The 22,375-nt window shown below is 33.3% G+C and overlaps 1 protein-coding gene across 1 annotated transcript; it reads left to right on the top strand.

Annotated features, from left to right (window-relative positions):
- The first annotated feature begins 7,785 nt into the window (after positions 1–7,785).
- On the top strand, positions 7,786–22,111 carry LOC110666328 (chromatin modification-related protein eaf-1). Its single transcript, XM_058137534.1, has 5 exons — positions 7,786–8,027; positions 8,108–11,236; positions 11,411–11,984; positions 21,382–21,607; positions 22,006–22,111. Exons 1-3 carry the CDS (start codon positions 7,989–7,991, stop codon positions 11,597–11,599), a joined length of 3,357 nt encoding a protein of 1,118 aa, XP_057993517.1. The 5' UTR covers positions 7,786–7,988; the 3' UTR covers positions 11,600–11,984; positions 21,382–21,607; positions 22,006–22,111.
- The last annotated feature ends 264 nt before the right edge of the window (positions 22,112–22,375 follow it).

Here is a 22,375-nt window from a genome sequence, read left to right as displayed (position 1 = left end):
TTATTTTCAAATTTCTAGTATCTTTTTTTTTTATATCTTCTGCACTTTTTTTTTAATTGCTAGTACATTCTATTTTTGTTATCTTCTACACTATTTTTTTTTTAATTTCAAATTTCATCATACAATTTTTTTTTTTTTTAAGAAAATGGCAAGTAGAGGATTTGGAAGTTCATCAAGTAGCAAGGGGAAAAGTAAGGTTGGTGAATCAACATACCAAAATCCAAATAAGTTTACTGCACTTGATTTAGACAACATAATTGATTAAATTGGGGATGATGATAATGATGCTGAAGTTCAAGAGTTATTTTAACACACTGAAGAAAACCATAATCAACAAGCTGAGAAAGACGAGGTAAAAAAAGCACTCACATCCGATATTTTCAAAGTCCACTTTATAAAAAAATGAAAATCTGAAAATACATTTGATGTAATTTGCAACTACTGTGGCCAAGTTTACAAGTTCAAAATGAGAGGTGAATATGGCACATTCAAGAGGCATTTGGAGCAAAAGCATCCGACTAAAATTGGATATGATAAGTCTCAAACTCATATATTCGGGTATGCAAATTCTAAATCTCAATCTTTATTTCAATATTCTGATAAGAAAAATATAGAGGAATTAGCAAAAATAATTTGTATTGAGCATTTATCATTTAATTTTGGTGAAAAATTTTGGTTTTATTAATTATTGTCAAAATGCTTTAAATCTTAATGTAAAATGCATTCCTATAAATACTTCAAAACGCAATGTTTTTTCTTTATTTAGAAAAGGAAAAAAGAATTACAATAAAATTTTTTAAATATGAGTGTACGATTTTCTATTTGTAGTGATATTTGGAGTGATCATTGCCAAATACATTCATATATGGGTGTAACATGTCATTGGATTAGTGATGATTAGATCATGCAAAAAAAAATAATTACATTTTGTGTTTTTTATGAGAGACATACTGCTGATAATATTTATAGGATGATTAAAAATATTTTAGAAGAATATAAATTAGTTTATAAATTTTTTTTCAATTGGTTTTGATAATGCTGCTGCAAATTCTGCATTAATTAATGACCTTAAGAAAATTTGCCAATCCAGTTTTGGGAGAAAATTTTTTCATATTAGGTGTGCATGTCATGTTTTAAATTTGTGTGTGGAAGATGGTTTAAGAACCCTTGATGAATTTATTTCTCCCACTAAAAAAACAATTTCATTTTTATGGGGACATTCACAAATTATGAAAGAATGTGATAGATTTTGTAAAATAAATAATAGAATACCAAAAAGATTTCCAAGAAATGTTCCCACTCGTTGAAATTCAACATATGAATTAATAAATGAGTTATTTGGATATAGAGATTTATTGTGCACATTTATTAGCAATAATGTGCCACAAGTTCAATTATATCCACAAAATTTGGATACTTGTACAAAACTTTTAGATATTTTAAATGTTTTTAATGATGCTACATATATATTAAGTGGTGTTTATTATCCTATATCTCATTTATTTATTATTGAATGTCTTAATATTGTTGATGCATTGCAAGACCATTAAAATGATGTTAATTTAAAAGATTGCATTTCTAACATGAAAAAAAAAATGGTTGAATTATTTCAAAAATATTCATCCACTTTATCTTGTTGTTTGTGTTTTTTTATCATATATATAAATTAGATGGTTTAAATGATTATTTGTCTTTTTATTATTCATGTTAAAATCTTGATAATGAGATTGATTTTGATGTTCATACAATAATTATTGAAAAAAAATCTTGATAATGAGATTGATTTTGATGTTCATACAATAATTGTTGAAACTAAAAAATTAATTTTAGATTTATATAGTGAATTCTGTTCTTCTAGCCAACAATTAGTTTCCCAATCTGAGCCTTCTAGTCAAGTTCAGAATGAGCCATCATCCAAAACAAGCATGGATGATCGTTCTTTATTACAAAGGCAAAAAAAAAGCCTAGAGGATCCCTTGGTAATAATTCTGAATTTGATATTTATCTAACCACTATTTTCAAGTTTGGTGATAGTAGTGCAGGTAAATAATTTCTAGTACTTGATTGGTGGCGTCGACACACAAATACTTTCCCTACCCTTGCACTAATTGTTAAACAAATTTTAGCAGCACCGGTCTCCACAGTTGTAGTTGAACAAGCTTTTAGTGTAGAGGGTAGTATATTAGATGAGACATGATCCCAAATGGTTCTTAAATCATTAGAAGCTCAAACATGTTTGCATGATTGGATTAAGGCAGCCTTAAGGCAACAAGAGATCACACGTGAAGAAGATGAAGATTTATATGACATAGTAACCAATGGAACAATAACTGGATCAAGCAGTTGTGGAAGTGATTAGGGTAAGAAGGTTATCTAGCTCTAAATAGAAGGTAAGAGAATTATGTGGGCTTTGATTCCTCTAAACCCCAAGAAGATACGTAGGCAGCTTAATTTCTACAACATTAAGTTCAAGCACTTCTTTCTTTCTTTTTTTAACTAAAATTAATTTAATCTCTTTTCATTTATATAATTTTTTCAAATTCTCTTTTCATTTATATAATTTTTTCAAATTAAGTATACATATTTTTTATTAATTTTTATTACAAACACAAATAATGTCGTTTTCTTCTTTTCTTATTTTTTTGAAATATTTATTTTACTAATTTTTTTTTCTCTCATTTTTTTGATCAAACCGCCCTAAACCGTCCCTCGAACCGCCCAAAACCATCTCTTGAACTGCTCCAAGCCGCTCAACTCTAAATTGCCTATTAAACGGTTTCAAACCATGGCTCGAATCGGAATCGGCGATTTACGAACCACTCCTCAAACCGTCCCTTAACAGTTCGGTTCAGGTTCAATATTTCTCTAAACCTAAACCGGTGTTTCAAGAACCGTGACCGACGGTTCTTGAACTGTAGCCACCTCTACACCCACTGACACATTAATTGAATTAAAAATTCATCTATTCAAAAAATAAAATTTAGTAACACTATACTCAATTCAACTCAACTCAACTAATCCTTTATCCTAAAAATTTGGGATCGGCTATATGGATTCTCTTTCTCCACTCTAAATGATTTTGGGTTAAATCATCAGAAATGTGTAATACTTATAGGTCATATTGTACTACTCTCCTCCAAGTCAGTTTAGGCTTGCCCATTCTTTTCTTTCTATCCTCTAACCTAATGTGTTATATTTGTCTAATTGGAGCTTCCATATGTCTACGCTTCATATGAACAAACCACCTCAATCTCCCTTCTCTCAACTTATCCTCAAATTGCACAACTCCTACCTTTTCTCTAATGCTCTCATTACGGACTTTATCTAGTCTAGTATGCCCACTCATCCACCTTAACATTCTCATTTCTGCAATTCTTAACTTAAACACATACAACTCCTTCAGTGCCCAACACTCACTACCATATAACATGGTTGGTTGTATGGCTGTACAGTAAAATTTTTCTTTCAACTTATTGGGAATTTTGCGATCACATAAAACTCCAGTGGCACGTCTCCACTTCAATCTTACGGCTTTAATCCTATAACTAACATCCTCCTCACATCCTCCATCTACTTGAAGGACTGAACCAAGATATTTAAAGTGATTACTTTGAGACAGTACCATTCCATCCAAACTAACTCATTCTTTATCACCAGCTTTGCCTTCACTGAACTTGCAATAGATATATTCTGTCTTTATTTTACTTAAATCCCTTTGACTATAGAGTACTTTTTCAAAGCTCTAACTTTCTATTTACTACTTCTCACGTCTCATCTATCAGAACTATATCATCTGCAAATATCATGCACAAAGGGATACTCTCTTGTATATGTTTCGTCAATTCATCTAAAACTAATGTAAAAAGGTAAGGGTTTACAGCTGAACTTTGGTGTAATTCAACTGAGATAGGAAAATCTCTTTTGTCCCCTCCCACTGTACGCACAATAGTAGTTACTCATTCATATATATCTTTCAACACTTGTATGTACCTAATAGATACCCTATTTTGTTACAACACTCTCCATAAAACATATATTGGAACACTATCATAAGCATTTTCCAAATCGATAAAAATCATATGTAAATCTTTCTTCCTATCTCTATATTTCTCCATCAAGCTTCTAATGAGAATGATCGCTTCCATAGTTGAACGACTCGGTATGAAGCCAAATTGATTAGGAGAGATAGAAGTATCATGACAAAGTCGACGTTCCACAACTCTCTCCCATAATTTCATAGTATGGCTAATGAGTTTAATTCTCCTATAGTTTGAGCAACTCTGTATGTTTCTCTTATTTTTAAAAATAGGTACTAAAATACTCCTCCTCCATTCATCAAACATTTTCTTTGAGTTTAGAATTTTATTAAATAATTTAGTTAACCATGCCACTCTCATATCTCCCAAACACTTCCACACTTCAATTGGTATTTTATCGGGTCCACAGGTTTTACCCACTTTCATTTTCTTAAGTGTTTCCATTACTTCTAAAAATCTAATCCTTTTAGTATAATTCACATTATTGCTCCGTAATCTATATTCACGTTATTACCATTTTGACTATTATTAAAGAAATCATCAAAATAATTTATCCATCTTTCTTTAATGTTCTCATCTTTCACCAACACTTTTCCTTTTTTATCCTTAATGCACCTAACTTTATTGAAATATTGACATTTCTTTTCTCTAATCCTTGCTAATCTATAAATATCTTTCTCCCATTCATCAATTCCAAGTTTCTCATATAACTTTTTAAAAGCCTGCGCTATTACTTGACTAACTGTCTTTTTTACCTCTTTATTTGCTATCTTGTACTGTTCATATGCCTTATTATTATCACAATTAGATATTTCTTATACCATTCCCTCTTTCTCTTCATTGCCTTTTGTAATTCCTCATTCCACCACCATCTCTTTTGAGGGTGGTCCATGTAGTAACACTATTTTTTACACTAATTCCTTTAGAGTGATTAAAGTGAGTGATAGTGGGAAATGAAAGAGTGAAATTAAGCCTTTTATTTTACATTTTTTTATTTATAAGTTAGTAAAAGTTATTCTTTCATTTAGTACTTTAATTGATTGGAGGTAGGTGCTTAAATTTATATAATCTTAAAAAATTTAAATAAATTATAATAAATCTTAATTAAATTTAAAAGAATATTAAAAAAACTATTCACTCTGTCTCACAAAAATAATTTTATTTTTATCTATTTTTTTAAATAGTAATTTATTTATTAACTTACTACTATTTTTGTCAATGTTTATCTATTATTTTTTAAAAATGATTTTGTTAAAAAAATTATTAGAAATATTTTAATCACATTAAGAAATATTTTATTATAGTTTAGACTATTTAATTAATTTATTAATTAATATAATTATTTTTTAATTATCAATACACTGTCTGATTAGAAAAAAAAAGCAATTATGGCATTAATAAGGCATAAAATTGATATATAATTAAAGAAAATATTAATCAAATATCAAACAACAATATTTTGAGGGATAAAGTGCTTAACAAAATGATACATAAGCATATAATTAAAAAATATTAATAAAATTATTTTAAAATTTAACATAATGGTACACATCTTTAACTTTTCTAAAAATAACTGATAATTATAATTTGAGAGATAATAAAGGTTTTTTTTAAATTTTTTTTCATCATAGACGCTAAAAAAATATAAAAAAATAAAAATAATAATTTTTATAAAAATAGTGCAACTGTCATTTACAAACCAACTGATAAATATATTTTTAATATATTTCTCATGTATATAATTTTTTAATATTCCAAATACGAATATAATTTGAAAAAAAAAATAGATGTCCATTTATAAGTTATAAATAATACAATATTTATTTTTTAATTTTAATAATAAATAATATAAAATACACCAAGACGGTGTATTTATCTATTTATAAATTATAAATGAATTACATAATCAAGTATAGAGTTTAAAAATATATTATGTATTTATTTTTAAATTTTACTCTGAATATTATAAATAAAATTAATTAGTTTTTAAATTTATAAAAGAATTTAAATTTATTTCAAAAATTTTACTGTAATCTGTTTATATTCTAATGCAAACTTTAGCATTATTATTTGGAGCAAAAATTAGCCCTTTTTATTTTTATTTTATTTTTAATATCTATAATTATAAATATTTAAAATAATTATTAAATTATGTTATTAAAATAAAAAAATAGATAAGCTCATTGCGCCAATAATACAACTGTTTTCTAATAGGACAGAACGCACATTTTTGGGATTTCATTTTCACTGCTCTCCATATAAAAGCACCCACTTCACGTTCTTCTTCCTCCATATTTTGTTTGGACGTCTCTCCTCCTCTCTCTCAGCCCTCAGGTTTGTTCATTTCCTTATCTAGCTTTCTTGGAATCTTTCCACTTTGCTATGATATCTTTTGCTCTACTTCTCTCTTTTGCTGATCAGTGTCTTCGATATACTCATTGTAACCACGATCACACACAGAATAACTATTACCGTGTGGATCTTTTAATTTTAAACGGCAAAGCTCATTTTTTTTTTCAATAAAATATTTGTAGGTTTCTTCTAGGGTTTGAGAGTTTTGGGGTTTAAGTAATGCGATTGCATAGGGTTGCTCTTTTCTGTTTTTAATTTGTGTTATGTTTTTAAGGGATTCGTTTGGTAACCAGAAAAGATGGATGAGGAATTGGAACTTATTTTGGGTAATTTGTTTTTCTATATTATCTCTGCTCTTTGAAACTTCTACTTCTCTCGCTTTCTTTCCAATCAATGTCGCCAATAATCAATCTGTTTTCTAATAGGACAGAACGCACATTTTTGGGATTTCATTGTTAGTGCTTTCCATATGAAAGCACCCACTTCACATTCTTCTCCTTCCATAGTTTTGTTTGGACGTCTCTCCTTCTCTCTCAGCCCTTAGATTTGTTCATTTCCTTATCTAGCATTCTCGGAATTTTTTTTCACTTTGCTATGGTATCATTTGCTCTACCTCTCTCTTTTGCCGATCAATGTCTTCAATGTACTCATCGTAACCACAACCACACACAGAATAACTATTACTGTGTGGATCTTTGAATTTTAAACGCTAAAGTTTTTTTTTTAGTAAAATATTTGTAGGTTTCTTCTGGGGTTTGAGAGTTTTGGGGTTTCAGGCATGCAATTGCATTGCATTGCTCTTTTTTGTTTTTAATTTGTGTTTTATTTTTAAGGGATTCATTTGGTTGCCAGAAAAGATGGATGAGGAATTGGAACTTATTTTGGGTTATTTGTTTTTCTATATTATCTTTGCTCTTTAAAACTTCTACTTCTCTCGCTTTCTTTCTGATCAATGTCTTCGATATGCGAATATGCACAACCTAATTGGGGTTTCTGAGAGTACAAAATATATGGGTAAATATAGGACGTTTTACTAATTTATATTATCTATATTGTTATGTTGGATAGGATTAATGCTCACTGTGAGTCGAAGGCAGATTCTATTGCAGCATGGGTTTTGATAATGAGTGCGTACTGAACATTCAATCTCTGGCCGGAGAGTATTTCTGTCCTGTTTGTCGTCTGCTTGTCTATCCAAATGAAGCATTACAGTCTCAGTGCACTCACCTTTTCTGTAAGCCATGCTTGACATATATTGTGAGCACTACCCGTGCTTGCCCCTGTGATGGTTACTTGGTGAGAGAAGAAGATTCCAAGGTTCTGTACTCCCAACCACTGTTATATGATGGTGTTGGATGTACTTATATGATTACTTTTATTAACTTGCTGATACACTGTTTTTCCCCCAACTGCTAATTGCAGCTTCTTATTGAATCAAACAAAGGTCTTGCTGAAACCATTGGCAAGATAACAGTTCATTGTCTATACCATAGGAGTGGATGCACGTGGCAGGGTCCTTTATTTGAATGTACTTCTCATTGTTCTCGATGTGCCTTCGGTAATTCTCCTGTTGTATGTAACAGGTGTGGATTTCAATTTATGCATCGTCAAGTGCAGGAGCATGCACAAAATTGTCCTGTGAGTCTAAGAAGGATTTTTTTTTTGAACTGCAATTTTCATTTGTGCTTGCTTCGTTTAATTTGTATTTTCAATGACAGGGTGTGCAGCCTCAAACCCAATCTTATGCTGCTCAGGATGCTACAGCCCCAGGGACAACACCTGTTGGTGGTCAGGCAGGAAATGTTGCCACTCAAGTTCTGTCATCCCAAACTGCAGCATCTTCATTGCCTGGACAAGATCCCAATCAGCAGGCCAACCGAACTGCACTGCACCAGTCTGTAGTGCAGGCTACTGTGCCCACAGCAGAACAGTGGTATCAACAGCTGCAACAATATCAACAGAACTACCAGCTGTGTCTGAAATATGATCCTTACCAGCAGCATTATCAGCAATACTACCCTTATCTACTGCAAGCAGCTCCACAATACAAACAACCTCAGGTTTATGGCATGCCTCAGCTCCCTCAACCCCAAGTTCAACCTCAGGCTCAACTGCAAACACAATCTCAGTCACATCCACATGTTCAGCTGCCTGCTGGTGCTCAACCCGTGAACCAGCCACAAGTCAATCCACAGCAACAAACTCACATGACATCTCACCCCCAGTCTCAAACACAATCACTGATACACCCACCTCCCCATGGCCAACAGCAATCTCAGGCAACCCACCCTGTGCAGCATCATCCAGGACAAGTTCAAATGCCTCAATATCCGCAGCCCCATTCACAGGTTCAGCATCCACAAACCCAAGTTCAAGCACAGGCTCATTCGCAACTTCATCTCCAGTATCCCGTTCCTCAGCCTCAATCTGTACCCCATTCACAAGGTCTGCCACAAACAAACGCTCAACATCCTATGCAGCCTCATCAACAACCTTTCTCTTCTCAACCAAACCAGCCAATGATTCCTCCTCATCTCCAGACTCAGCCACAGCATTCATCAGCCAATGCAGTGACAGATCCCCAACCACAGCCTCAACAGCAAATGCAGCTGGGAGGTCCACAACATCCTGCACATTTTTATCCTCAAGGTGGGCCTCAACCACAATCACATCTTGTCCAAATGCAAAGTCAGTTCCCTCAACAACCTCTGCTGTTGCGTCCACCACAATCTCAAGATCCAATGCAAAACCCTCAACAACCAGGTTTGTTACCTTCACCTGGTCAAGTCCCTAATGTTCCTCCTTCACAACAGCAGCCAGCGCTTTCCCATTTTCCCCATCCTGGACTTCCTCATCAACGCGCTGTTATGCAGTCAGTCCAACAACAAGTTCATCAGCAGTATGTGCAGCAGGAGCAATTTTCGGGTCAAGGACTGGGGCCTATTCAGAATCAAGTGTCTCAGCAAGGTGCTCACGCACAGCAACAGCTGCATGTGCAGTCTCAATTACGTCCCCTGGGGCCATCCCCAACATTCCATCATCCTTCTCATGCCTATCCACAACCACAGCGGAATGTTGCATTACCACATGGCAGGCAATCCCATCAGGCCCAAATTCTAGGAGGAAGGCCTCTGGTGCCATCTCATGGAGTGCCAGCTCAGCCACATCCACACTCATCTGCCAACATGCAGGTAAGGCCAATGCAGGTTGATGCAGGACAATCAGGAAACTCCACGAGGACCAACGACCAAGATCAATTGTCTTCTGAGCAACAATCTGGGGCTACTGCAAGACTATTCTCTGAGAGAAAAGGGGATCACATTATTGAGAAAAGTTTAGAGGCTGAATCTACTAATAAAAATGATAAAAGGGATCCTAATGATTTGGATGTTGCTTCTGGTGTTGGAACTAATGGCAATAAACCCATGGATGAAGTCCAGGATATTTCAGAATCTCTTGGAGCAGAGAATGGAGGGTTTTTGATGAAGCAGTTTAAGAAACAACCTAAAGAGGCCATTGATGACCAGAAAGATGTTTCTAAGACTGAACACAAAAGAGTTGAACATTCTGTGTCAGAAGACAGGGAAATGAAGGGCAGCCATCTGTTGAGAACTCCATTGCAGGATGGTAGGTACCTTGAAGACCATAGTATGAAATCAGAGAAGAACAGGAATGTGACTCCTCAACATTCTGGAGGCTTCTCCTTGCAGAGTCAGGTGCAAGGGGAGGGCTTGGTACAGTCCTCTCATTCGGCTCCAATTGCTGACCACGGAAAGCAACAGCCTCCTTTAATTCCTCATGGACCTTCTGTCCTTCAACAACGGCCTGTTGGGTCCCCATTGTTACAAGCGCCTCCTCTTGGACCCGCACATTGCATGCAATTGCCTGGGCATCCTTCTGCTTTGTCTAGACCTTTGGATTCTGGACATATGCCTCATCCTGGACAACCTTTTAATCCACTCCCTGAACATCTCCAGCAACCTTTATACAAGCAGTCTCTTGTTGCTGAAGTCTCTCCTGCTGGCATTGCAGATCTGGGCTCTACTTCAGTCTTTGGGAGGGATCCAAGTCATTATGGTCCACAAGGACCATATACTCAAGGTCATGGACTCCCTTTGCAAGGTGAAAGAACACCATCATATGGCCATGAGTCTGACATGTTTCCAAATCAGAGGCCCAATTATGCGGATGGCAGAAGAATAGATCCACTTGGGCAACAAATTGGCATGCACACAAATGCAATGGGAATAAATGGTGCCCCAGGGCCAGACTCCTCGGAGCCTGGATTAAGGGATGATCTGTCCAGGCCTTTGCCAGATGAGCATAAGAGTCCATTTCTACAGAATCCAGCAAGAATTGTTGATCAGGCAGAGTTTGAAGAAGATACTATACAATGTGGGAATCACTTGCCCCCTTCAACGCCTCTTGATAGGGTACTTCATGGTTTTGGTATGGATTTACCACTGAAACCTCATGATAAGGGGCTGCATGCTATGAATCATGAGAAGGGTATGGATTTAACACTGAAACCTCGTGACAATACTGCAGGCAGCCTGCCAGATTCTGCTCGAACTCAACAAGATCTTTATGGGCTAGTTCATAGATATGGTCCTCATCATATGGATGGTTTGGCCCCTGGAAGTCCAGGTGGAGATTACCCTGGCAAATCCTCACATAGATTTGGGGCCTCTCCTGGACTTGATGATATTTCTGGCAGGGAATCACATCAGTTTGGTGATTCATTTCATGGTAATAGGTTTCTAGTTTTGCCCAGCCATTTGCACAGGCCTGGATTTAGGAGCAACTTTTCCCTCAAGGGAATTCCTGGGGATGGTGGATTCTGTACAGTTAAGTACTATATTCCTAATTTAAATTTGTTTTAATATTCAATAGTTCATGTTCTGTCAAAATACATCATATATGAAGTGAATTTTCTTGTTAACATATATTAATATATATATTTTTTAAATTTATGTTCTTCTTTTCCTTGAATGCTCTTCTTTTCATTCTGCGTACTCCAGGGTGACTTGTATACTTTTGATGGTTTGAGAAGGAGGAAGGCATCTAGCATGGGATGGTGTCGCATTTGTAAAGTTGACTGTGAAACAGTTGAAGGCTTAGACATGCATTCACAAACAAGGGAGCATCAAAAGATTGCTATGGATATGGTTGTGAAAATCAAGCAGAATGCTAAAAAGCAGAAATTGTAAGTGATCATGGGATTTAACATTCCATTGCAGCAGGTCATTTATTCAACTTTTGATATTTGGAAGAATCTTCTATTACTCCATTGTTTGCTTTGTTTTGTAGAGCTAAAAGTGATCATTCCTCACTCGATGATGCAAGCAAGTCAAGGAATGCCAGTTTTGAGGGCCGTGGGAATAAGAATTAAGTTGTGGTGCCATCTTGCAATGTGGATCACCTGAATGCATTGCTGGCTCAGGGTTGATTTTTTCTCTTTGGTATATTTGAACTTGGTGACATAGGTGACTCAACCCTCGATTTCTCTGCTTTCTGGGTGGTTTTGGTAGTCCCGTCATTTCAAGTTGCTGCCTTCTTAAAGGAAGTGGCTTTCAGGCCTGAAGTTATGTGGCAGTTAAGTTTGTTGGTTTTTTATTTTGAAGTTTATATTTTAGAACTCGGATATTTTATTATTGATGTCAGTGTTATCTAGCAAAAAATTGTTTCATCTTATGAGCTGATTGTGCATGTGGTGCTGACCTTAGTTTTGATATTGCATTTTGATATTAGTATCTTATATAATGCCCTTATCCTTGTGATATCATAAGTTTTAAGTTAAATGTGGTGTTATGACAACTTAACTGTACTCATCAAAGCATTTCGTACTAGGAAGTATTCATGTTAACCTCAAAATTGTAACTTCTAGCGTCAAAAGTGCACTGGTTGCTTGTATTCCAGCTTTCATTTGCAAAAGACATTGGCATTATCTTCTTGTTTCAAGATGAGAGTTTTTTTGCTATTGAAATATTAGAATTTCGATACTTTTTTATTATTACATCTAATTGAACTCAAAATATTGTAGTGTTGAAACTTTTAATTATTGAAAGTACTACTTAGAATGCCTTTTCGCTTCTTGTTCAGAGATGGCATTTGTATTAACTTTGAAGATGGTTTTGTACAGCCAAACTTCATTTTCCTTCATGTTAATTTATATTGTATGGAAGTCAGAAGATAACTTAAGCCCTCCTTGCATCTTTATTGTTGTGAACGTTATTAGGTTGTCTAGGAGAATTCATTCTTGACACTGAAAATGGAATGACATAAGAGTATTTGATAATATGTTTTGTCATTAAATTGATGCTTGAATTTAGCAACATTTTAAAGAGAATAATGGTCTTTAGTGCTGTGCCGATTGCTGCTGCCCAATGCGGTATTATTTTCCAATGCCTAAATTTCCTTTTAAATGGGATTTTCCATTTAATTCTTAATAAATTGAGGGGGTTGATGATGGGCTTATAGGCAGATGCTAAAGAAGATTATGCTGGATAGCTTCTGTTTTTTTGAGGACATTATATACTGGCTCTCTGCTAGCTAATGAGGGAATTTGAAGTAGATGTCATTGGTAGGAAGCATGTATGGTTCTTCTTATTCATGTTATTCCTGTAAAAGAAATGATAGCTTTGCATTGGCTGCATATTTGGGAACTTATAGCTATTGGAAGTTGAGATTTTAAGGTTGAGTTTCTGGGTTGAATACTATAGACGGCTATCCAAAAAAATCAGGTGGCTAGTACTGACCTGTGCAAGTTATGTATTGGCTGCCAACTCTTAAACATCTGACGTAGTTTGTAAGTTCAGTAGAGGAACAAAATTGGTTGTTTATGCTATCAGAATTTTCCATACATTCATGGCTCATGGAAATTCTTGCCTGATTTCATGTTATTTTCAGCGAACGTGCTGATTTTCAGTAGCATCATTGCTAAAGCAATGCTTCTGCTAAATTTTTCGTAATATATTAATATGAGGCATTTTATAATGCTGTCACATTTCATTAAATCTGTTAGTGTTGATTTCTTCTTTTTTTTCCCCATTTTTGGTGAAATTTTTTCATAATAAAATTTTTCAATTCGACCTGTCTTTTTACGCCAAAGCGGACAACAAAAAGGCTGAAAGTTCTGTTGAAAGGTTTACTAAGTCATCTTTTTTAGATGTGGTATGGTTGTGTTGGATGTACAGATGTAAGTAGTGATCTTTTGCTCATTGCCATTGATGTTCCTGAATTTTGATTTGCCAATTTTGGATTTTTTTTGAATATGTTACTGCTTTTTATGATCCAAGTATTCTATATTTGAGGCTATATTGGCATGGTCTTTGTGATTGTTGGAAACTTGAGAGGCTTAGAGAACTTGACATTGACACTCTCCTTTTTGAAAAGTTTCTCTTTCTCTTGCTATGCCAATTTGTATATTACAAATCATTTGCTGGACAGAATTTTGCTTTTCTGCTTCTCCTTGTTGCTTAATTAGCAATCAGTGTTCTTAGGATAATTTTTATCATTCAGATTAACTTTTTTATCACTTGAGAAATTTAAATAATTTGCCAAACTTGAAGTGAGGTTAGGTGGGTATTAGTCTAATGAAATTACTGAAGGTGAGGACTAGCCATAACATTTTTATTCAAATGTAATAGTGTTATTCTACTAAGCAAATTGTGAGTTAAACATGAACAGTTAGCTTGCATATGCCTTCAAGTCTTTTAGGTTCTATATGCCTGCAATATTTCATTTTTTCAGTTGGATACTTAAGAATAGAAAAATTTGTTGGATACTTAAGAATAGAAAAACTTAGTTCCTCTTTATAATTCTTCTAACTATGAAGCACTAGATTGTGGTTGTGGGTATTGTGGAATGGAGAGGATGGGCATTATGTTATAATGGAGCCTAGTTTTTGAGATTTATTGGATATCCCTACGAAATTGGTCAGACTAATGTCAAACAAAGATTTTCTTGGTCTACAAGAAAAGATATTTAGTCCAATTAGGATTAAGGTTCTGTAGGACAACTGGTATCTCTGTCTCCTCTTTATTACATGATGAAACATAACATCATTCAGTAAAAATGTTGGTTATTAGTTAGAGGAAATGCTTTCATTGATAAATAATTAGGGCCTTACAAAAACTATAAGCCTTACGTTTTCTATTCCAGTGCTTAGATGACTTCCTGACAATTTTAGGTGCCAATGTAATATTGCATCTTAGAGAATCAAAGTTATCTTGAGTCCTATAAAAACTTTGTGATAATTTATTGCTACTTTATGGTTGGTTTAAATTGATGTGTTGGGATACATAATCTGATATGAAGCTGCCAAACTCCACCTTAAAGTTAGCTCCAGGGGGAGGTTTGCAAACCCTTATATATAACATCCAAGACCTCCCTGCAGAACCGATGTGGGACACATAATTCCCGATCTCTTTAGACTGAACGTCCTCGTGAAGCAACCAGGGTCATGACTTATTCACCCTGATCTCTTCCGAAGAATGTCAGGAAACCTTTGTATATGGCCCACCTACCCATACAGAGTGAGGTTTTGATACCAAATGATACTAACCTCAAGAACGATGCTTTAAAACTCACGAACAGGTGTGGTTTATAATTTCAAGAAAGCCAAAATTAAGTTCAAACACCAAAGAATATCTTGACCTATCAATTATATAGAATTGAAAACGAAGATAATTCAAATGTAGAATTAAGGATTTTTGATCCAAAGTTTATAATCAAACAAGAACCAAGAATATCAAGATCGTTAAATCCTACAAGATTAATCAATCTTAAAGAATTTAGTTTTGGTTCAAGAAAGAATTTAGGAAAAATTCCTTTCTTGTATTAATTTAATCCAAAGTAATGTTTCCCTCAAAAAGTATTAAGTTAGCCTTATATATGCGGTCAAAACCTTAATTCCCTAAATTAAAGAAAATAAATAAAACCCTAAAAACTAATAAAAAAAGCTGTAGCGAGCTGCATTCCTACCTAAGGCTCAAAAACACATAGATAAGGCCCAAAATACATATCTGGCAATAAAACTATTCAGACTTGTCCTAGATAAAAAAAAAGACATTAAATTTGCATAGAAATCCATCAATTCTGTCCAAATATTTCTTGATTATCACCTACGCAAACATGGATCAAATTAAGCCACTTCTCATCTTCTTGTAGCCCCAATTTATTGATTGTATCTCCATATTTAGCTTCTTGTGCAACTGCTTCCTCAATCAACTCTTGCATCTTCTTAACTCTAGTCCTTGTGATTGGAGCTTCTTGTGCAATTGCATCTTAAATCATCTCACGAACATTCCTAGGATCTTGTTGTTCTTGTTGATTTCCATCATAATCTTGATTTTTGAATATGTAAACCTGGAAAAATAGGCAATACAGGAATCTATGAAGCCCATTTAGATAGGTACAATTTAGTCAAACATGTAAATGTTGTAAAACATTTGATAGAGAAAAGGACATCAAAATTTTGTATTTCCAAAATATCCTTCTTTGTGATTTTGAAACAGCCGTCAAACTTAGTAATTGCAATAATATTTGGGTTATTGAATGGGATTGTAGTGTCACGTATAACTTACTTTTGATTGGTCATACTAATTCCTAATCGTAATGTTATTGTATTATTGAGTGTAATTTCAGCCCTATTAACTATAATTGATGTAACAATTGTAAGTTTTAATTCTAATGCATGCTATAATTTTACATCTTATCAAAAAAGAGAATAATTTTATATTTTTCTTAAAAGAACTTTTAACCTATACAAAATAGAAATTGTTAGGATATAAAAGAAGATACTATTTACATTGTCATCAATGTATAATATAACAAAAAACCCTCTATGCATAATGGTAAATTTATGGATGTCCATAAAAAATAGACTTGTTGCTTATATTCAAATTCAAATCTTAAAAAAGTATTTTTGTGGTTATTTATCGTTCAACGAAATATAAATGCCAAATACATCATTTTGCACCTGACTTTTACGGTAAAAGTTAATTGACCTCCTGACCTTTTCCTTATCAACATTTATCACCTAACCTTTTAAAATTTGTAACATTTTAACACTTAAAATCGTAGTTAGCATGTTGTGTGGAATCACCTGTTCATATGTGAATGATGCTCTTAATAAAGATGACATTAAAAAAAAAAAAAAAACGTGAGCAATTAACTTAGTGACAAAATAGTAAAAAACTTTGTGTATCTTATACAAACAATCCAAAAGTAACCAACTTCTTTTTGATGCAAAGCAAAGCTTCCAACCTCTTCTTCCTCTTCTTCTTCGTCTTGCTAGTTACCCATTCCTTCTAACCCCTTCAAACACCCAAACAACTTCGCCTTTATATGCATTCCCACTGTTCGCCCCCTCAACTCCCCTCCATACGGAATCTCTATATTTACCAATGCCACTAAGTCCATCTTAATTCCATTCTCATTCATCATCAACATCTTCCCCTTCTTCATATCCATTTTCATCTTCTTCACATTGCCATCTACATCAATTGTCTCAATTTATTTGCTTATTCTCAGTTTCAATCACCTGATTGGGTAGCCGACAAGATCGTGGAAATGACTGTTTGCAGTTGCCGGTGGATTCCTTGAAAATAGAGTAATCGATTTTGGGAGTGGCAACATGAACGTTGTTTTGGTGTTATTGGAGAGAAGAGGAAGAGGACAAGCAAAGAAAGGAGGAGAGGAGTTTGGATCGAGAGAGAAGGCGGAGATTGATGAGAAGAAGGGATTCTGTGTGGAGATGGTTCAGGTGGTGGTGGTGGCTGGAGACAAGGGAGTCGACGATGATTGCAACAATGGTAGAGGGAGAAATGACATGATTCTTTTGGATTGGTTGTAGAAGATACAAAAATTAGGGCCTTAGGGTTACGTTTAGGGTTAAAGAAATTTTGCCTTTTTTTTGTATTTTTTTTCATTTTCTTACATGGCAGTAGTAATATACGTGGACATATTAAAAAGAACCATGTCAGCGTTAGTTTCCACGTCATCATGCTTGTTTATTACGGCCACTAGTCTCCCAGCATTAGGTGTTAAATTATTGCAAATTTTAAAAGGTCTAGTGTTAAATGTTGACAAGGAAAATGTCAGGTGGCCAATAGACTTTTCCTGTAAAGGTTAGGTGCCAAATTGTACTCGGCCAAATAAAAAAATTGCAATTGTTATTAAGCATACATTAAATAAAAAATAACATGAAATTTATTACTACTAAAGAGAACATTTTTACTAGTGCAAAATAATAATTTGTGGTAGTAATTTTATTTTATTTATTTATTTTTTGCTATAGTGATATGCATTACATTATTAATTTTTAATAAAATGTAATGTTTTAAATTATTGATAAATGAGTTAGTATTTTTGCATATGAAAGATATTTATTTGTTGTATACTTAATTAAATAAATAGAACAAACATTTGTAGATAAAAGTTTAGCAATCAATTTTTTATGAAAAGCATGGGTAGTCACCTAAATGTTGTACTGTACATCAATTTTTTTTTTAATTTTTTGCTATTATTCTATTATGTCATTTTTATAAGGTAAAAAAATTTGGAAGAAAGTGCAAATTTGTCCCTGAACTTTTGTTGGATGTTCAAACAAACCCATTTTTATCTTTTGTCCAAATAAACCCAACCTTTTCTGTTTAAGTCCAAATTAGCCCAACTTGTTACCAAAATTTTTTTCCTTTAATTTTTTATTAATAAAATATTAAATTTTATTTTAAAATACAAAAATTAATTAACTATTTAAATCAAAATCTAGAAACTGAAAATTAAAAAAAAGTATGAACAGAACCAAATAAACAATAACTCAGAAATTTAAAAGCGAACAATCCAAAAGCAAGCCAAAAATACAAGAATAATCCATACTATCTTGCTTCATCTCCGTCCCCTCTGCAGTTACCATTGGCCTTCTAATAGCTTTTTCTACTTCGTCTAGTTTCAACTAATTTTCCAGCTCCAAACTAAGTCTACATACATGGTTTAGTGGCTCACATACCTCGCATTTGTACCTAAAACATGGTTGAATTCCAGGGTTGAATTCCAACCACAGTGGCTCTAGAGCCCCAAGCCATAGCCAACAGCGAGCAACCTCTCGATTTTCCTAGATTCCTCATCCCATGGCCAAGCACATGAAACCAGAACCTTTCGATCGCCAGCTGCCTTCAAGGTGCTGGACAAGGTCTCCACTGCGTTTGAGTTCATGTTGCCAATCTGCTCTACGTTTTGACTTTGTGAAGCATGGAAACGGCATGGACTGAAGTTTCCCCGTTTCGGAAGCGTTTCTGACATATAACGGGTGGTACACGACAAGTAGACGTGTCGGGGCCGTGTCCGAAAATAGTGGAAGGTGGACATGTGTTTCCTCTTAAGAATCGTGTTTCATGAAAAAAAAATAAAAGAAAAGAAGAAATGGAGGACCAAAGCTGTAGACAAAAGAAAGGAGGAGGAGGAGGGAAGCACATGTAAATGAGTCTTTGGGAATTGTGACTGCTTTTTTCTTCTCCATATTTTAAGTGGAGTAAGTTTATGCTCTTTTTTTTTTTTTTATTTCTTTTGTTACAATGTTCCATGTGGCTGTAAAATGTCTTAAAAAATGGAATAAATATTTTTAATTAATTTATTAATAAAAAGATGAGAGCTTTAAAAAAATATAAATATTATTAATTTTAATTATATTTTTAATTATTTAATATTGTATTATTTTATTAAATCTTAAATAATATATATATATATATATATATATATATATATATATATATATATATATTTATATTTATGCGTTTTTCCCACATTTCATTTCCTACATTTTTGAAAATGTCATTTCCCTGTGTCCGATTTCGTGTTTCCTTGTGTTTGCGTTTTCGTTTCCCTTTTTGTGCATCATAGTTTTGACTAGAAGCTACTGGTTCACACATTGGAAAAATTTAGGAACAGGAGAAAAGATGGAAGGGAATAAAGGAGTAATTTCATTTGGGAAAGGGATAATGTGGGTTTGTAAATCTGGGTTTCTGGGTTTGTGGGATAGGATTATTAAATATTAGTTTTTTTTCCCCTTTTAAATTTTATTAAAAATAATAAATGATTTCTTATATTTAGAAAAATGAAATTTAATATTTTATTAATAAAAAATTAGGGAAATTATTATTTTATTTTTGTTGCAAAAATTAGGTAAATTTGGACTTATATAGAAAGTGTGGGTTTATTTGGACAAAAAGATAAAAATGGGTTTAGTTGAACATCCATAAAAAGTTCAAGGGCAAATTCGAACTTTCTTCCAAAATTTTACTGAAAGTGATAGAAGTTTTTGATTGATAATAAAATAACAGTTATACTTGTAATGTTTAAAATGTCACATGTATTTCAAGTTTTAATATTTCTTTTAAATAAAAATAGCAGTATTTATTATTTATTTTTTTGGGCTATTTTTTTTTAGTATTGACACATGCTTTGTCTATTATTTGTTATAGATTTAGGTAACCATGCATCATTTTATTTGATGTGATAAATATCATTGAAGGAAAGACAACATTTGAAAATAGTTTGAAATTGAATACCTATAATGTAATGTAAGCAGTGATAATACCTGTGGCTATGTAATTATAAATATTGAACCAGTATTTGAAACAAATAGAAGAAATGAATGTGGCTATGTAATTATAAATATTGAACCAGTATTTGAAACAAATAGAAGAAATGAAAATTTTTGAAAAATAAAAGAAAATAGCATCATTTTTTATGCAAATGGTATGCTGTGAATATCACTTACAGGGTGAAATTTAAATTGCTTGAAACCTAAACATATCAAAATTGGCTGAACAAGACCAACTATATTCCTTTGAGGTAAAACTAACCAGGTTGAATAATTTTCACTCCAAAAGCCTAATGAAAGGCGTTTATAATAGTTGGCACAGCCTGATTTGATGCAAACCTACACAAGTAGCAAATGCATTCTGGAAATACTCATAAAGGTTCCACATTAAAAAACATTGAAAGGTTCAACACCAAAGTTATACTAGTAATAGAATGAATATTGATTGATTGCTTTTGATGTGGACTTTAGTTGCAGCTTGCCATTATGATTGTTTTATGATTTCTTATGCATCATCAACTTCTTTTTCATTTATTCGTATTGCAAAAACTGTGGCAGTGGGGCTTTACTTGATGCTATGGGCAGCCTTTTTGAACGTCAGATTCAAATTCTGGACTTCAAAACCGTGCTTGTTGGTTCCGTGTTTTCCAGTTTTGTTGTTTTTATTCCTGAACATTCTTAGTTAGAATCATCCATTTAGACAATGACTCTGCTGTCTGGCTACTGTTTTTTACATTTTTGCCCCTTAAAGGTACACCCGTGCTGCTTTGTCAGTTCTTAGTTGTTATGTGGGTTTGGAAAATGGCCTGTAGGACTTCCTATTTCTTCAGATTAGTGGAATTCGAAACTTCACATGAAAAGAACTACATTATATATAATAGTTATGCTAGATTTTTTAGTTCTTGGCCCTTATCAAGGGTGTGCTCAAGAAATATTTTAATTCATGTGGCCCTTGAGTATTGGCTCAAGTGATTTATGTTTTTGGTTGAAATCTTACTGGTCAATAGAGAGAAAGATTTTGATGTTGTGCTAGATAAAGGATACTACTATGATGAGGAAAAAATTAGCCATGCTTTTACTTAAGAGAGATGAACATCTATGAATTGGTAATGAACAATCATTATTTGTTCATATGTCTTAATTATACACATAAATCTAGTTAGCAAATTAGAGAAATTTGGTCCTTTATAGCATGATTTAGCTATCAAGGACTTTTAGCCAAATCATGCATTCTATATATGACAAATAATGGCTGGAATAATATATGGTTGATGACCTGTCAAAGAAATGGATCATTGAAGATTTTCCTTAAAAATTTCCCATTTTGATTTCTAGGTTTCTTTATTAATGGACTTACATTTCTGGGTTTCTTTTTCTTTGTTTTAGTTGCTGAACCATGGAATGGATCCAGAGTTCTTGGACATGGTAGAAACTATGACAAAGGGTGACTACAGGAAATGCATGGAACAGAGATTCAAGGAAATGGTAGCCAGCAAAGGCCTTGATGCGTCTAAACTGAGATTGAAGATATGGATTGGGAAAGCATCTTCTTCCTTTGCAATCTCCCTGAGTCAAACATTGCTCAAGTTCCTGATCTCCATGATGAACGCAGGTAAAAATCAATCATCTTCATGTGCAATTAATTGGGTCCACCATTTTTGCTATCATCATTATTACTATTTTTTTTTAACAATAAATTTCATTAGTAAACACTTTTTTTTTTTTTTTTTTTTTTTTTTTTTTTTATTTAGGAAGATAGCTCTTCCAATTGGAATATTGACAATAATATTTGGTGAAGTAGATTGTTATGAATGCAAATTATGTACTGCTTTTCTAACATGGATCCAACTGTTTGTTAGACATGTAGTAGCAATACATAGAGCAGATTTTTTTTTCTATCAGAAGGTAGAATATTGGAAAAATTTTCAGTTAATCCATATAGTTTGAATTGTTTTTGGGCAATTTACCATCTTGTAAATGTGATTTTACTGAGTTTGGTTTCTTTGCTAGGTGGCTTGCAAAACAGTTCTTGCATCCTGATAATGTTCCAGAGTAAAATTATATTTTTCTTTGGGATAAGGACGTTGGAGTCGAAAATTTTGATCCTAAATGGTATGTTAACTGCTAAACTCTTTTGGATTATAAGAAAGCACTTTTTAGATTAGAAAATTAAAATGGAAATAGTGTTGTTGGCAATTCCAAAACTACTTGGAATAATATGTGGTCTAATTTCAACTTCCAATTGGAAAAAAAAGCTCCATATTGTCAATATTTAGTGTTGTTTAAATGTGGCTTTCTGTACTCAAGTTTGTTGATATAGCAGTTTGACATTTTATAGCAAGAGTAATCTCAGAAGTTTATGACCACTATAAGCAGGAAA

Source organism: Hevea brasiliensis, chromosome 16, assembly GCF_030052815.1.
Source record: "Hevea brasiliensis isolate MT/VB/25A 57/8 chromosome 16, ASM3005281v1, whole genome shotgun sequence".
Lineage (NCBI taxonomy): Eukaryota > Viridiplantae > Streptophyta > Magnoliopsida > Malpighiales > Euphorbiaceae > Hevea > Hevea brasiliensis.
The sequence above is the reverse complement of the archived record's forward strand: the minus strand, read 5'-3'. Positions and strand labels throughout refer to the sequence as shown.

Bases quoted from the DNA above. Each gene is read 5' to 3' on its own strand.
- LOC110666328 (XM_058137534.1), top strand. From the start codon at position 7,989: ATGCATCGTCAAGTGCAGGAGCATGCACAAAATTGTCCT. The intron at 8,028-8,107 runs GTGAGTCTAAGA...TTTCAATGACAG, and splicing joins AGCATGCACAAAATTGTCCT to GGTGTGCAGCCTCAAACCCA. The intron at 11,237-11,410 runs GTTAAGTACTAT...TGCGTACTCCAG, and splicing joins GGGATGGTGGATTCTGTACA to GGTGACTTGTATACTTTTGA.